At 38.5% G+C, this 15,963-nt stretch overlaps 1 protein-coding gene across 1 annotated transcript in view; it reads left to right on the top strand.

Annotated features, from left to right (window-relative positions):
- The window catches only part of LOC103182218 (glutamate receptor, ionotropic, kainate 2), a 220,217-nt gene that overhangs the window by 173,788 nt on the left and 30,466 nt on the right, over positions 1–15,963 (top strand). The window contains exon 12 of the mRNA XM_007899133.2: positions 15,379–15,497. Within this exon, the coding sequence (XP_007897324.1) occupies positions 15,379–15,497 (119 nt within the window). The remainder of the gene's footprint in view (positions 1–15,378; positions 15,498–15,963) is intronic.

The following is a 15,963-nucleotide window of genomic DNA, read 5'->3' as shown; positions in this document are numbered from 1 at the left end:
CTGTCTGGTTGTGTTGTCCAGATAACATTTCTGTGGTGCCAGCAGGACTAGAATATTAGAATTTGAAGACTAGCATTCCACAGAGCATTTGATCATCTGCTTGTTACCTGTTTAAACTGATATCTAACAAGTTGCTTTTGAAGCAGTGGATTCCACATATCTGCAAGTCTGTGGGGAAAATAAATATTCTTTGGATCTCTGATATTGTTTGAGGCCTGCAGTTATGCACTTTTGAATCATTTGGTCTTGCACTCAGTTTAAAGTAGATAAACTTTATGCATTTACATTATGCTGATTGGATGTATGCTATCCACACCTTCGAGTCCTTCAAAGGCTGTTATTGCCTTGCTTGTCAATTTACTATTCCCCAGGGTGAACGGAACCTCCTCTTCAACTTTGGGTCCCAGAAAATTACCCCTTTGCTCTTCTCTGAGCAGGGATCAGTGTAGCAGGGCTCTTTTAAAATGTAGGGTGCACAAACTACACACAAACCTCAAGATGTGTACTTATCAATAAATTTGTGGAGTCCTGCAGCTCAATGGTTAGAGCACTCGCCTCACAAGCAACAGACCTGGGTTTGATTTCTGGTAGGGTGAAATGTTGGGCAAGTTTCCTTACTCCACACGCCTCTGTTTACCTAGCACTAAGTAGGAACCCGATTGTTAGTCGATTGGCGGATCGCTTTTCCGGGGGTAATAATTCCATCAAAAAAATAATGATAATAAATTGGTCACTTCAATCCACGTTGTTTGTGGGACCCTGCTGTGAGCAATTGGCTGCTGCATTCCGCCCACAAAATATAAAGTCAATTCACTTTACAGTATATATTCTGTGAAGCACTTTGAGATGTCTCGAAGATGTGATAAGGTACTACATCAAATGCAAAGATTATTATTATTATATTATTATTTTTGGAGATTGAAATATTGTGCTTTGATCTTTACTCACATGCCCTTGCGATTCATCGTTGATGGTAGCTTCACAATGACATCTTTCACTGGATGGTCGAAGAACCTTCCTGTATCCTTTTCCTGTTCTGCTTTTGCTAATGGACACCCATCTATTATGCGCATAAATTTCTTGCTTCCTGTACCAATGGCAAATAGCTTAGATTTCTTCAGATTGAAGCTCCAACATAAGGTTTGGGAATAGAGTCCCAAATTGAAATAGGGAGATAAGAGTCTATAACCACCGAGTGAATAGGTTTGACTGATGCTCAGACAAAGAAAAGAGAAAATCCTTATCTTCCTTTTAGCCTGAATTGACTAGGATTTAGAGGACGAAAGTGTGTGAAAACCTTTAGTAAATGTAACCCATCAACTAAGTGACCTTCACTTAAAGAGCTCCACTCTATCCTCCTCCACAGCCTCTCCTCTCACCTCAATCTTCATGGATCTGTTTTTGACTGGTTCAGATCCTACCTTTCAGACCCACTTTGGCTCCACAAATGGCTTCTCCTCCAGCCCCTGCACCATTTCACGCAGCATTCTTCAGGACTCTGTCCTTGGCTCTCTCCTCTTCAAAATCTACGTGCTCCCTCTTGATGACATCATCCGCAGACATGGGGTCAATTTCGACTTGTATGCGGATGACACCCAACTCCATATCTCTGCCCTCACCCTTGACTCAGGACCACTGCTGTGCTGACAGAATGTCTGTCAGGGATCAAGTCCTGGCTGAGAGTGAACTTTCTACAGTTGACCATCAACAAGAACAAGGCTCTCCTGATTGGCTCCTGTCAGTGCCTCCACACGTCTTGTTTTGGCGTCTTGTTTGACCCTCAACTGTCCTTTCTACCCCACATCCATGCCATGACCTGCTCTGCCTTCCCTCACTTCCACAACATCGCCCGGCTCCATCATTGCCTCTCTCCTCAAGCTGCCGAAACTCTCATCCGCGCATTTATTACATCATGGCTCGACTACACCAATTCCCTGTTTTGTTGGCCTTCCCAACTTTTCCCTCCACAAGCAGAAGATCATCCAGAACTCTGTTGCTCATGTCCTCTCCTGCACCAGGCTCCGTGACCATATCACTTCCACTCTCGCCTGGCTCCACTGGCTCCCCATCCCCGAGAGACTGGAGTTCAAAATCCTCATCCTCTCCTTCAAAACCTTCCACAGCCTTGCTCCTTCCTACCTCTGTGACCTGCTAACCCCTAATCAACCTGTCCGCTCCATCCGTTCAGCAAGATCTAACCTACTCCACGTCCCCCACCCGTCCCGTCCCACCATAAGCGGTTGGGCCTTCAGCCTCTTTGCCCCCACCCTTTGGAACTCCATCCCACAAACCCTTCACCTCACTCCCTCCCTTGCCTCCTTCTAGCACATTTCAAAACTGCTGTGCGCAATTGGCTGCCGCGTTTCGCCCACAAATATACAGCCTATTCAGTATATTCCGTGAAGTGCTTTGAGACGTCTAGAAGACGTGTTAAAGTGCTATATGAAATACACACCTTTGGCCACCCTCCTACCTCCCTACCCTCCACCCCTCACAATCCCAACCCCTGCTTGGGTTCAAATCCCTGACAGTCCAACGCCCTGTGACATCCTCCCAATGTGAAGGGTGCTATACAAATGCATTTTGTTGTTGTTATAGTGGCTAAAAAAAAACTGCCAATGTTATATAAATAGCATATTAACCCAATAGATAAACGGGCTATAATAGGGGAGATGTTAGTACTTTGTTTGGGTGAGTTACGCACCATTCTCTTTGCTGTGCATTGCAATAATATTAGGTACCAATGAACCAAAATATCTCTGACATCCTTAATGTGGGATTTTTTAAAGTCCATGTTGTGAACAAGAAAATATCAGTAATCCATTTAGCTTTCACCCTGTTGAGCCATTTATGTCTACGAGTGTTGCTTTTGTCCCAGGACTAAAGACAATGCCTGCTTCTATTAGGAGTTCCTGCCCTGGTCACTGTCCAGTTTTGGATGAGGGTAGGATTTTTGGACTGTGAGGAGTCTTAGAGACCACAAACACTTACTGCTTAGACACTGATCACCTGAAGAATTTCCACTGTTGTCCAAGGCACTATATTTCAGGAATACTTTCCTCTTTAATGCGAGGAAGGACCTTCAAGAAAATCGCAGAAGTAGAAAAGCAAAGAAAAAAAGGTCACTATTTCTCCAGTAATTTGTAATCTGTAATTAGCACTTAGGTACCCATTGATCTCTGTCAGTTTATGAATTGTCATATATTTTAGTGACAGTGTGAAATAAGCATTACACTTTGAGGAAATCACTATTATTTTTCATTTCAAATTGTATCGCCTTTTATTATTGAAAATTTAGGAGACAGAGATCTGATGCATTCCTACCTTGACAAGCCATGTATTCTCTCATGAGCATCTCTACACAATGTTTAAAGAATCTCCCTCATGTGGTACACATTTCCACTATTCAAATTCAAGCTATTCCTGTGACAATATCATTGCATGCCGCATTCATTTTTCAGATTATTTCTTAAGCTACAATAACATCTCCAAGCTCTGAAAATGGAGTCTTTTTCAGACTGATCTTCCATTCTCCATTCTGTTTGGACTACCAGTGACGGTGAGAACATGATCAGGCTTGTTCCTGCAATATTCCGGTGCCCTGTTCTTTTCACACTGGTTGCGATACTACAGTGACGCATGCTTTTCTGATTTACTGCAATACTGCACTGTTCTATGCTTTTCTCATGTTCTGATCAATGGCACCATGTTCAGACATGAGAGGGCAGGACATTCAACATAGGTAATGTTCAATGACCATAGATAACACATATATTCTAAAGGGTTTTAAATACTTTTTCAAGTTTTGCAATCCAGTTTGGTTTCTTAATCATCAAACAATGAAAACATAATTTTCAAACCGAGCAGTACTGCGAGTTAATTTCAGACTGCCCACTGCCTTCTCAGCTAATTCAGCACAGACCAGGAATTAAACTAGAGAGCTTCCTGGTTTGTATGACACAGTAGTGTGAAGTGATTATTTTGAAGAGGAAGCATGATACACCTTTCTTAAAATACAATACAAAATTACATTTGTATTGTGCCCTTCACGTCAGGAGGATGTCCCAAGGCACGGGACAGTCAGGAATTTGGATCTGAGCAGTTTAGGATCAGGGAGAATGGAGGGCAGAGAGGGTAGAGGGTAGAGAGGGTGGCCGAAGGCGTGGTCAAAGAAGAGGGTCTTGAAATGTGCCTTGAAAGAGGCAAGGGAGTGTACGAGGTGAAGGGAATGTTGGTCCTGGAGTCGAGGTGGAGGCAGAGAGATAGAGTTGGGTTGGGTGTCATCCGCATACATGTGGAAATAGACCCCATGTCTGTGGATGATGTCACCAAGATTAAATAATTTTAAGATTGCAACATTTGTGAAGGATTGTAGTTTTAATTCAAGAAAATGTTTTAATGTTTTAAAATTATTGAACATATATAAAATGTCACCCTGCATCCCCTACATCATTATGATTTGCTCTTTAGATAGAATATGCTTAAATGTTAAAGGATTTGTAAGAAGATTTAAAGCAATTCATTTGGGCTTTTACATTTTCCTGGTCACTCGGAAGAATACTTCTCTTATTTATACAGATAGATGAAATAGTTTAATGTGTCAGTGGAGGGGTGATGTACCTTATCTCATGTAGTGAAAAATTAACATATTCAATCTGTCACCACTGTACCTAATATTGGGTAGCTCTGGCCTATCGTGAAGACTTTTTCAAAATGGAATATATTATTGTAGTGGAAACCTGTTAAGTGCAGTAGGCCAGATCTCCAGAATAAAATAGGGACTTAACTCAAAATGAGAAATTGATGGTGCTTGCATCAGGACTTTTCTGGGATTCAGGTTAAATCAGAATCGCAAGTACAATATTTCAATATGGCACTAATTTCTGTGAGATTATTTTAATAGTAATAATTTTGACTTATGACCGATTGGAGTATGTATTAAGTTAGGATTGCTGGTAAAATGTACCCCAGTGTAAGTAGGATAAATTTAATAATTTCCCTGTGAGTTTGAAGAAGAAAGGAATTCAGTTGTTTCTTAAAGATACTTTTACGCTAAATCCTCCAGAAGGGGTGGGGGGGGGGGGGGGACGGGCGGCGGTGTTTGGGGAGATGGGATGGGGGTGGGTGGGCATGTGGACTGAAAGTGGGGGTCTATGTTGAGCTGAGCTGGTTTCACAATGACTCACTTGGCAACAAATAATCAAGTCAATCCTCTGACATGGTAATCTGACTCTTGAATCAGGTGGATCTGCAGTTACTCAAAGGTACTGTTGATGATAGATCAGCTAGCCTGGGCTGTTGGCAGGGTTTGGAGGGGCAGATCAATCACTTGGAACAGGAATTCTTTCCATTAGACTCCTATTAAACCTGCAAGTCAAACCCATAATGGTGATCCAAGCCGGGCAAGGAGTGAGAAGCTTGTCAGACAGTGCTCTTAAAAACAAGCTATCCAGATTTAGCTGGTTAAACTCCAGCAGTGTCCCAACTCATACTCTGGATTCCCAAGCCTTAGATCGTGTCAACTGCTACCAAGTACTTTCTGAAACTGGGTAAGCAAAGTAGGAGCATCCCTCACATTACATTCCAGACATAGGAAGATCTCGATGGCATGCACATGTAGAACTCTGTCTGGTTTGGATGCTCTTAAGCATGGCGTTTGTATGTGTAGGAACCCAAGCTGATCAAAAAACAATGTTGTATCAAAAGGAAGAGTTGTGACATGATATGTGTGTGTATGTGGGAGTAATGCTATCGAGAATTAACAATTATCATGATTAATTGTGTTTTGGATAGTTAAGGGTTGATGAAAGTTCCTGTTAAAGGAGAACAAACCCCATGGTGAAATCTGTAATTACATTGTTAGTAATGAAGACATCTTGAACACTCACTTCAATTTGCCAGATAGAAACACTGATCTCAAGCAGAATTTGTTACAAAAAGATCAATTGCGTAAAAGAAAACTTCATGCGGCACTTATTATTTTCCATTAGATGTGGTATGTGGCTCTGTAAATAGTCTAATGCATCAAAGTTGATATTGAAAGAAATTACTTTCAAAGCAAAAACATTTCCTTTTATTAATTCAAAACATCCACTTGAAAATTCTGAAGAGAGATCTTCATTAGAACTCAGTACCCAGTTTCTACAGAGACTTAAGATTTTGTGCGAGGTGAATGCACTGATTCTGTGGATGAAGTGAGTTATTAAGTTTAAAACTATAGAGATCAGGTGTCTTATTTTCCCTCTTGATGACAGTTCAGAACAGTCATCGATTGCCTAACCCAGGGATGCTTCATAGCTAGTTCTTTTAATTTCATATTGTTGAAGTGAGCTCCAGTAATTTCACATTTTTGTCCACTTTATTTTATTCTGAACTTCTCTGTGCTGTTTACTTTTCCTGCAGCCAAGCACTGAGTACCCTTTCTTTCTATGGTGAAGTGTTTTTTATTGCTGAGAATTATCTGGTTTAGGTACTGATGAGCAGTGTGAAGTGTGAGCTCTCTGAAATCTTCCTCCAGAGGGTATAGCTTCATATGGGAAACATCGTAGTTCAGTGACTTCCTAAACTTGGAATCCTATGGTTGGAGCAGGGGGAGAGGGAGGGGGGAGATGACCATAAGTGCGATCAAAGAGAAAGGTCTTTAGGCAGGATTTGAAGGCGGCGAGGGAGGTGGCCAGGTGGAGGGATTGATGGAGAGTTCCAGGGATTTGGGGCGTAGTGGCTGAAGGCTGAAATATTGTCTCTATTTGAATTTGCAGTTGTAGTTCCTGACAGTAGCTAAAACTGATAATCCAGGATTGTTGTGCCAAAGCAGTCAGCATTATTCTTTCTGTGATTTTGTACCAAATGTTAGTTCAGGTCCAGTACTTGAAGCAATGGTGAAAAGCCCAGTGGCTAAGCCACTCTTTGGATGTTACTGGCAATATGAATATCTAAATCAATGAGCGGCAACTGTCATCTAAGTTGGTTCAGAATATGCACCTGCTTATTCTTTATTCATCATCTCTGTGAGGAGAAATTAGGTAAGTTATTCCCTCTTCCCCTTTTTCATCTGTGAACTTGATGATAATGAAACTCTGCTGCTGTATTTTTGAGATTTTCTCAGAAAAAAGAGATGCCCTAATACCAAGAAGGTTAATGTAATTAAAAGTGGTTTAGTTGTCAGTGTAAAGAACAGTCCTATGCACCAAAGAAACACTGCTCAAACTTTTTCACTGTAAACGTAGAGGAAATGATATGTAATGTAACAGTACATCTGACTTTGCATGCAGAGAGAAAAAAAACCAAGTGGTATCTTTTTAGTGCTTGGCCTTCAGTGTTGTCCATCAAAATCTAAAGAGTAAACTCAATATATTTTTCCATTACAACTCTTTCAATACAGTCAAATAGAACAGCAAAACAATGTCGTATTTTAAGCACTGCCTTCTTTGCACTGATAAGAAAACCCATAGCTGTTGCTTTAATTCCATTACAAATATAACGAGGGAAAAGAAAAATCACTGATTTCTTCAATGTGGTATATATTTTATTGGTAATTTGCAATGTGAAATGGAAGCAGTTTATAAGAATATTGACAATCCATTCATAAAAATAACTATTTCAATATGTTTGCAGTTAATACTATAAGCAACATTTAGATGAAGACATTTTTAAATTTAGAGTGGGGAACAGTCATTCATTGATGTATTAGTTTAATTGATTAAAACCTTTATTTTACAGGATATGTTAGAGAAGGATTGAATGGAACTTTAAACTATTAGAGTTATTTTACTCTTCGCTTTTGCACTTATAATGGGATTTACCATTATAAATGTGCATTAAAAGAATTGTTACGTTTAGCAAGCACTGGAAGAGCTCCCATATATATGTAACACATATTGCTGCACTTAAAGGCATTCAGTTATTGTCATGTCTTAAAAGAAAATAGCAAACTTTATTAAAAAAAACAGTAAACAGTCAGTTGTTTTGTGCAGTGGTTGTGGTACTGCTTGCCACACAGAAAAACAATTTAATATACAGTATTGCCTTTTAAATTTTCTACACGAGCATCACCCAAATGTACTTTGTCCTAGGTCAAAAAAGTAAATGCACTACGCAATTATTTGATTTAATAGAAAATTCCGAAGATATGTAACTTCATGCATGATGAAGCAAATAATATTCACGTGGCATATTTATTTTTCAACATAAGCTGTTTGTTTTTTTATTTATATATCCAAAACATGCTTTATTGCTTTCTTAAAACCACTCTGTCCTTGTGTATATGCCTATGTAGAAGAGGAATTGCTAAAGTTCCCACCCTACACAGTGCAAAGTCTCCTGAAAGGATTTTAAATTTGAAAGAGAACCTTAACAGTAGTGATAATGCACACAGCTCTTGACACTTGAAAGCCAAATTGAATTCTTGAATAAAAACATCTCCATTTCACATATTTTACTTTGTTTAGTATGTTACATTGTTGCAGCAAAACAAATTTTGCTGGTGGAATGTTTGGATGAATAGGCTTCTTTACATTAATCTGGAGCTCATGAGGCTTATACTGTAAAACCAAACTGATCCTCTATTCTACAAGCACACCCACAGTTGAAAGCTGGCATGATCTAGTGAGTGAGTCAAAATTGCACTCTACACAAGTTTAATGAATGTGGTCCTGTCTCCATGCTAACAGGCGATCTGAAGTTAATTGAGACACAATACAACATATCCTAATGACTAATTATTTATAACAATGTAACATACCCTATCACCTACCATTTATAACAGAAAATTCCTTTATGAAGACTTTACAATTGTTTCATTTTGTAGTGAATAGAATATGTCAGACCTCAGTTTCTCTCCCTATTAAACTTACTTTTAACCCACAAAATACACAGAATCACTCTACTTTACAGTACATCCTAAGAAGCACTTTGAGATGTCTTGACGATGTGATCCTTTTTAGGTTCTTATCTAATTCCCTTTTGAAAGATAATATGGATCACATATTTTCCATTTTCAAAAGTTGAGGTCTGGTTTGTAGCCTTGAAAACTTGTCCTCCCCAAATAATGATCTACTTCTCGCTTAAAAGTTGTTATTGAATCGGTTTCCACCACCCTTTCAGGCAATACATTACAGATCCAAACAATTCACTTTATGAAAACATTTCTCCTCACCTCCCCTGTGATTCTTTTAACAACTATTTTAAATTGGTGTCCTCAGATTACCGACCCACCCGCCAGAGGAAATAGTTTCTCCTTGTTCACCCCATTGAATCCTTTCATAATTTTGAAAACTTCTGTTAAATCTCCTCTTAACCTTATCTGCTTCAAAGAGAATAATCCTAGCTTCTGAGCCTCTCCTGATAACTGAAGTCCCTCATTCCTGATACAATCCTGGCAAATCCCATTTGCACCCTCTCCAATGCCTTGACATCCTTCCTAAAGTGTGGTGCCCAGAACTGAACACAGTATTCTAGCTGAGGCCTAACCAGTGTTTCATAACGGTTAAACTTCCTGACTTTTGTATTCTATGCCCCTATTTATAAGGCCTAGTATCCCATATGCTTTTTTTTAGCAGCCACCTTCTAAGATTTACCTATATGAACCCCCAGGTCTCTCTATTCCTTCACCCCTTTTAAGATTGTACCATCAGCTTGTATTGCTCCTCATTCTTCCTCTCAAAATGCATCACTTCGCATTTCTCCACGTTAAGCTTCATCTGCCACGTATCTGCCCATTTTACCAGTCTGTCTATGTCCATTTGTAGTCTGCTTCTAACCTCCTCACTGTTTACTATTTTTCCTAGCTTAGTATCATTTGGAAATTGTACTCCCTATACCAATTCCAGGTTATTTATATAGATCAAAAACAGCAGTGGTTCCAATACTGATCTCTGGGGAACACCATTGCACACTTCCCTCCAGTCAGAAAAGCAACCATTCACCACCACCACTCTCTGCTTTCTGTCTCCCAGCCAGTTCTGTATCCATGTTGCCACTGTCCCTGTAATACCGTGGACTGCTGTTTTGCTTACAAGTCTCTTGTGTGGCACTTTATCTAATGCCTTTTGAAAATCCATATAAACTACATCACCTGCACTACCTTCAACCACCCTCTCTGTTACTTCATCAGAAAACAGCTGATCTTTGTTGAAAATCAAAGCAAACAGCACATGTCTCAAAATGTAATATTAAAATAAGTTCTCCAAAATAAATATTTTTTAAAAATTGCAGAAAGCATGATGGTAAAATGTGCCTCTGTTCGTTTTAATTTCCAAGACAGATGCAACATTAATTCAAGGGATTTGTGTCAGATAAGATACAAATCCTGGGAATTTCATCTGTTATTCTGTCATGCTTATAATAAAACATTGTGGGAATTTTGATTCACTTAACATGAGATTTCACATCATCATTCTCTACAATGATATGACATTCATTTCTATGGATTAGGTAGTTGTTATTGAACTGCAGTACAGGCCAGGTACAAGATTGGGATAACCTCCCTATCCTTGCAGAACGTGATCAGTTTACTTAATGCATTCCACAGCAGTACACTGCTATAAGATAATGATGTATTTTCAGCCATGAAAGTTATTCCTTTAAAAAAAATTCATTTTCATAACCAATTTTTTTTGCAAAGATTTAATGCACTTTTACCTCACCTGTAAAATGTTGCCATTAACTTATACCACATGCAGGAAACTTTGAATTTGCATCTGTCTTCCTTGTCAATTTTATTCTCAGTGAAGCATCAAGCCCTTCATTATGACTTTTCCTCCCAATTCCAAGAAAAAAAGATAACTGGTAATAGTCAAGTGATACTTGATTGTTTTGAAGTAAGTGAGCATTGCTGTCTTTCATCTGCTGTTGAAGATAGATTACCATTTCTGTTAAACAGTTCCTTGTAAACCTTGCATTGGCAATTATATCAGCAGCTCAAAAGACAGGAGATGAAAGGTTATTCTTGCCTTGATTAAAGTGACAGCTCAGTGCTCTAATGCTAACTACAGACCAAATACATCAATTCATTCAAGGGAAGTATTTTGTTTGCATTGCACATTTTCTTTTATTATTCTGCTAAATTGTTAAACTAAGAAATACTTCCCTGTAGCAATTATTAGGATAGAAGTTCTGTAAGCGTGTTGCAATTAAGTTTACAACACAGAGTAGCCAGAGGGTGCCAATACAGAATTACTGGCAAGGAGATTAATGTAAGAAAATGTGTAAACAGGAGGAGCTAGATGGTGCTGATCACAAAAGTCAGATATTGATTTAAACTACTGTATTTATTTTGCTTTCGACCACAGTTGTGATTTAATGATGAAAGAAAATCTCTATTGATTGGTCTGAAAAGAGCTCTTTTCTCATGACCCATTTACTGACATTAGGTTAATTTATTACATTGAAAATCTAACCCCTAATGAATTCTTAGTGTTCCAGTATCTTTTAGCGTATAATTACTTTCCACAATACAATATACATTCATATGTACTTTCACATCAGAAGAATGCCTCAAAGCACTTGATATATATATATGTATATAAATATATTATATGATGTTTCAGCCAAAACAATGAAAAAGCATGTTGATGCCATTTTCCACATAATTTAAAAATCTTAGGTGAAAGCATCCTGCACCCTTATAAGGAACCATTAAAACATATTTGATTAATCTTAATACATAATCTAGTGATCAGAGTTCATTCTAATGCTAAGGTAATTTTCACAGATAACAGTGTGTGCTTGACATTCTTTCCTGCCATAGTACAAACTTCAGGAAGCAGAGCATTGATCCATCCACTCTTCCCATGTACATTATTGTAGTTTGTTAGGGCAAGCACAGACGATGAGGTATATTAGAAAGGAATGGATTGAGGTCTTTGTCATGGATCAGCATGCTCAAAGAGTGCATTTTAATTGCAATATTTTTCTTTCCTTTCATTTAAGGTGATTTAAATAGACCAGTCGTTTTTTTTTTAAAAGTACACAGCCATAAGCCAGTTAGAATCAACTCACAGCATTTAATTCTCACAAAGTCATCTTTTACAGACATTGTGTCAGTTTTACATCAGAGAAATACATGAAAATCTCCCAAAAGCTGTAATTATGGCAGAGAACAAAGGGAATGATCTTGTACAGAATTAGTGAGATAACAATTGGATTGTGCTATCTGCTGCATTATAATGCAATAGGAAGATTGCTATTTAAATTGTTATCTTGAACACAGTGTCCAGGATTACTATGATTATGTTATAGTGAAAATAATGACTTTTTTAGGTACGAGGCAACGATTCATCTTTACTAAAAGATCTGTGTCAGAGTAGCTTTAATGCTTTGTAACATTTGAGAAAAAAATCTTTTGCAACAAAACTAACATTTTGTTTTATTTGCGCTTGTTGATAACCATGGCTTTGCAGTTACTAACCAGTGTAATGACCTTACTTTAAATTTGCAATCCTGCTATGAGATCTCCAGAGTAAAGTAATGTAGCCTCTGGTCCCTTTTGCATTTACTTATAATTATATGGTTAATTAAAAAGTGTCACATGGAGAATGAGAAAGCAGATCATTACTGCATTTGTTCTGACACAATCTGCTGCTTGCTGTTTCGAAAATAAGAATCAAGATTCCAAATAACAGTCCATTTAATCTTTGAGTGCATCTTTTTCTTTTCTTCACCAATTTTCTTCTCTTTGCTCGTCACCTGAGGGAGTTGACTCCTATTTCTTTCTACTGGAGTATAGTTTCAGAGGTACCAGTTCTTATCAGTGTTTCACCCCAGTGGCCATTCTTCACATGGGAGTGAGAGTTGGCTACAAAGGATCTTGTAGCAGGGCTCAGTTTTGTCCTCTCTCATACCATGTACATATATGCGCACATTCAGTAAAGGGTGGAAGACTCCAATTGTAGCACCCATCAGCTGCCCCATCTGAGATCAGTTAACTCCGTATATGTGGCGATTTGAATCCAAACCTTCATATGGCTCAGGCACTCAACAACAACAATTTACATTTATACAGTGCCCGTCACTCCGAGCAGCGTATCCGAGTGCTGAGCGTTGGCAGAATTTTACGCCAAGCTAGGGAGAGAAGTGAGGCGACCATAGGCATGGTGGTGAGTCTGGTGTGTCAATGATAGCTGAGCTATTGGAGGGAAGCTACAAATTAATTTTTGGTGATAAATGGAGAAATAATTTGATGACTTTAAACGTCACATTAAAAATAAGGATAAAATGCATATTTGATAGCCTTAACTACAATGTGTCCATTTGTTCGCTGCTGTGCTACATTTATGGCCAACATAAAGTGTTTTTGGGTGATTTAAAAGGCAACACAAGTTCTCAACTATGGTTTTCCTTTCAGTTAGAATAAGAACATAATAATTCTTTACAAACTGAAAAGTGCTTTGATGGCTAACGCATCTCATTTATCTTTTAGTTAAACCTGCCTTGTTGCAAGTTGTTTAAGTCTGTCAAATACATATTGAAAAAACCTTCATTTTTATGCAACCAGCAGCATCCAAAATTATACAGTAAATTAGGATGGCAAAAAAAAGGGTCTAATTGGCGTTTGAAAAATATGATAAAATCCTGCAATATGCCCTTTAGTGATCTTCAGAGTGGTTGTTGCTTTATGTCAGGACAGCAAAAGTGAAGAATTACAGGTCTGCAAAACTTGCAATTTTAAATAATATCTAAAGTACATGGCAACTGCACAAACTCCCATTCTGATTGTAGTAAAGACTCAAAAGAAAGTATCCAGCAATACTTTATACCCCATGCCATTGGACTAAATGGATTTATAATGCACAAGTGATACAGGCTTTTTTTTTGAAAATTCACACTTTAGATTCAGGAAAGCGGAAATAAGATTACAAATCACTTTATAGGTGTAGTGGGCTGTCACACTGAGCAGCATATTGTAGTAGGACAGAGGTTTGTGCTTGAAATTTCTCTCATGGTGTATATTTAAACTTTGTGGAGTTCTTGAGGATTGTGGGAGCCAGTAAGTAGACATTCCCTTTTCAAAGGAAGGGAGGGAGAATTCAGATTACTCAGTCCAGGTTAGTCTGACCCGACTCCTAATAGCTGGCAATAGGGTAAACAATAGGGAGCAAGTTGCTGCTCACTTACTTGGTTAGGAAGCTTTGCATATTGCCAGAAAGACTTAAAGAGAGGAGAGAATATTATATTTGTGAGAAAAAAGGAAAAATTGGATCCGTGTGCCATTATATTCTTTAAATAAATCGCAGCACATATTTAATTCATCAAGTGAAAGCAATTTAGATTTCCTTGGAATTGTGTTCTTTAATACTAAATAAGAAATCGGGGAGTTTTGGTTCCTTAGGATCATGAGCGTAAACTTGATGGGTAACATGGATCTAGTTAGCCATTGGTGGCCTTGAGAAGTCTGGGAATGGAAAACCCAAAGACTGGAACAGAGACCAATTTCAGATGGCTAAATTGAAGGTTACACCACTCCAGACCCACACCATCTCAGGATCGTTTATTGGCTTTGGTTTGATCTAAACCGTCAAAATACCTAATGACTTGCAACTCAGATTCAGTTTCACGTTTTCCATTCGCTCACTTAAGACATAGGTTTGGATTTCTAGTGCAGCCAAAACCGTGTTATAGTGTAAGCAATGCAAGCTCAGAACGAAGAAAATTTACCTTGCAGAATAAACAAACAAATAAATAAATAGGGGGATAAACAAATAAATAAATAAAATGAGCTCAGGGTTCTTGCCTGGCATTCTCGGTTCTCTCGTTCTTTACTGAAAAGAGCTCTAATTCTCCACTAATGTAATCCCTGATCCGACTAAGCAATATAAAAAGGAGATGCATTTTATCCCTTTTGAATAAATAGCATTTGAAGCACTAATACTTATGTAGATCCATTTGCTCTCAAGATAGCTCTGAAGAAAACTACCATCGGAAGTGACAGAGATCCAAATTCAGCGTCTAGAAGAGAAAGATAGGTTCATGTTCTGAGTGTGCTAATGAGCAGCTCGCCAGAAATGTTAACTTATCTTTATTTTCCTTCGGTCCTTACTTGACCTGCTGTGGATTTCTCGAATTTTCCGTTTTTATTTCAGATTCCCAGCATTCACAGTTATTGGTTTGTTTTCTTTTTAAATCACCTCCTTTAATTTTAATCGATTTTTAAAAAAATGAGTTTGCAACAAAATCTTTTTTTAATTAAACTTGCCCGTGTTTTTGTAAATGTGTGTCATGCAACAGAGTTTTCTAAAAGGTCATGACTGGAAGGAATTATTTTGATTCTGTATTCTGCTATTAAACTTGCCTTTGTTTCTTCTTTTTTCCCTCCAGGAATTCGTGGGCCAGTTCAGATATTCTCTACTCATAGTTTCAATGTGTTTCTCTCAATTACCACAGGTTTAGTCCGTATGAGTGGTATAATCCCCACCCTTGCAATCCTGACTCCGATGTGGTGGAAAACAATTTTACCTTGCTAAATAGTTTCTGGTTTGGAGTTGGAGCTCTCATGCAGCAAGGTATACGCTTCAGCCTGCACCTCTCTTTGGGCACATGTCCCACTCTTTGCTGGGGGTGACTGCTCTCAGGCACTTGGCTTGCATGGGTGCCTCTTTGCATGTATCCTGTATTAGCACACAAAGGCAAAAAAAATGCAAACAGAAAAGTCTCTGTCTGTTAGCTGTAACGATCATACATAAAATGGGTTTGGGCAGTGTCATCCCAGTTTTTAGTGGGCACAGGCCCAGAATACAAAACTGCTCACTAATTCGGCACTAAATTGGCAATCTCGCTTAGAGTAGCCACAGGATGCATGGTGTGGGAAATGGAAAATATTACCTTGGTGCAGAAAGCAGTGCTCATACATCATTTGGGCTGAAACAGTTTGTTGGAGCAGAGCAGAGGGAGTTTTACTCTGCGTCCAATTGTGTTATACTTTACCTGAAAGGGTGTGATGCCCAGGGTGGTAAAATATTCCATTTCCCA

The sequence above is a fragment of the Callorhinchus milii genome, unplaced genomic scaffold (genome assembly GCF_018977255.1).
Source record: "Callorhinchus milii isolate IMCB2004 unplaced genomic scaffold, IMCB_Cmil_1.0 Scaffold3, whole genome shotgun sequence".
NCBI lineage: Eukaryota > Metazoa > Chordata > Chondrichthyes > Chimaeriformes > Callorhinchidae > Callorhinchus > Callorhinchus milii.
Note: the sequence above shows the minus strand (reverse complement) of the source record. Positions and strands in the feature narration are given on the sequence as shown.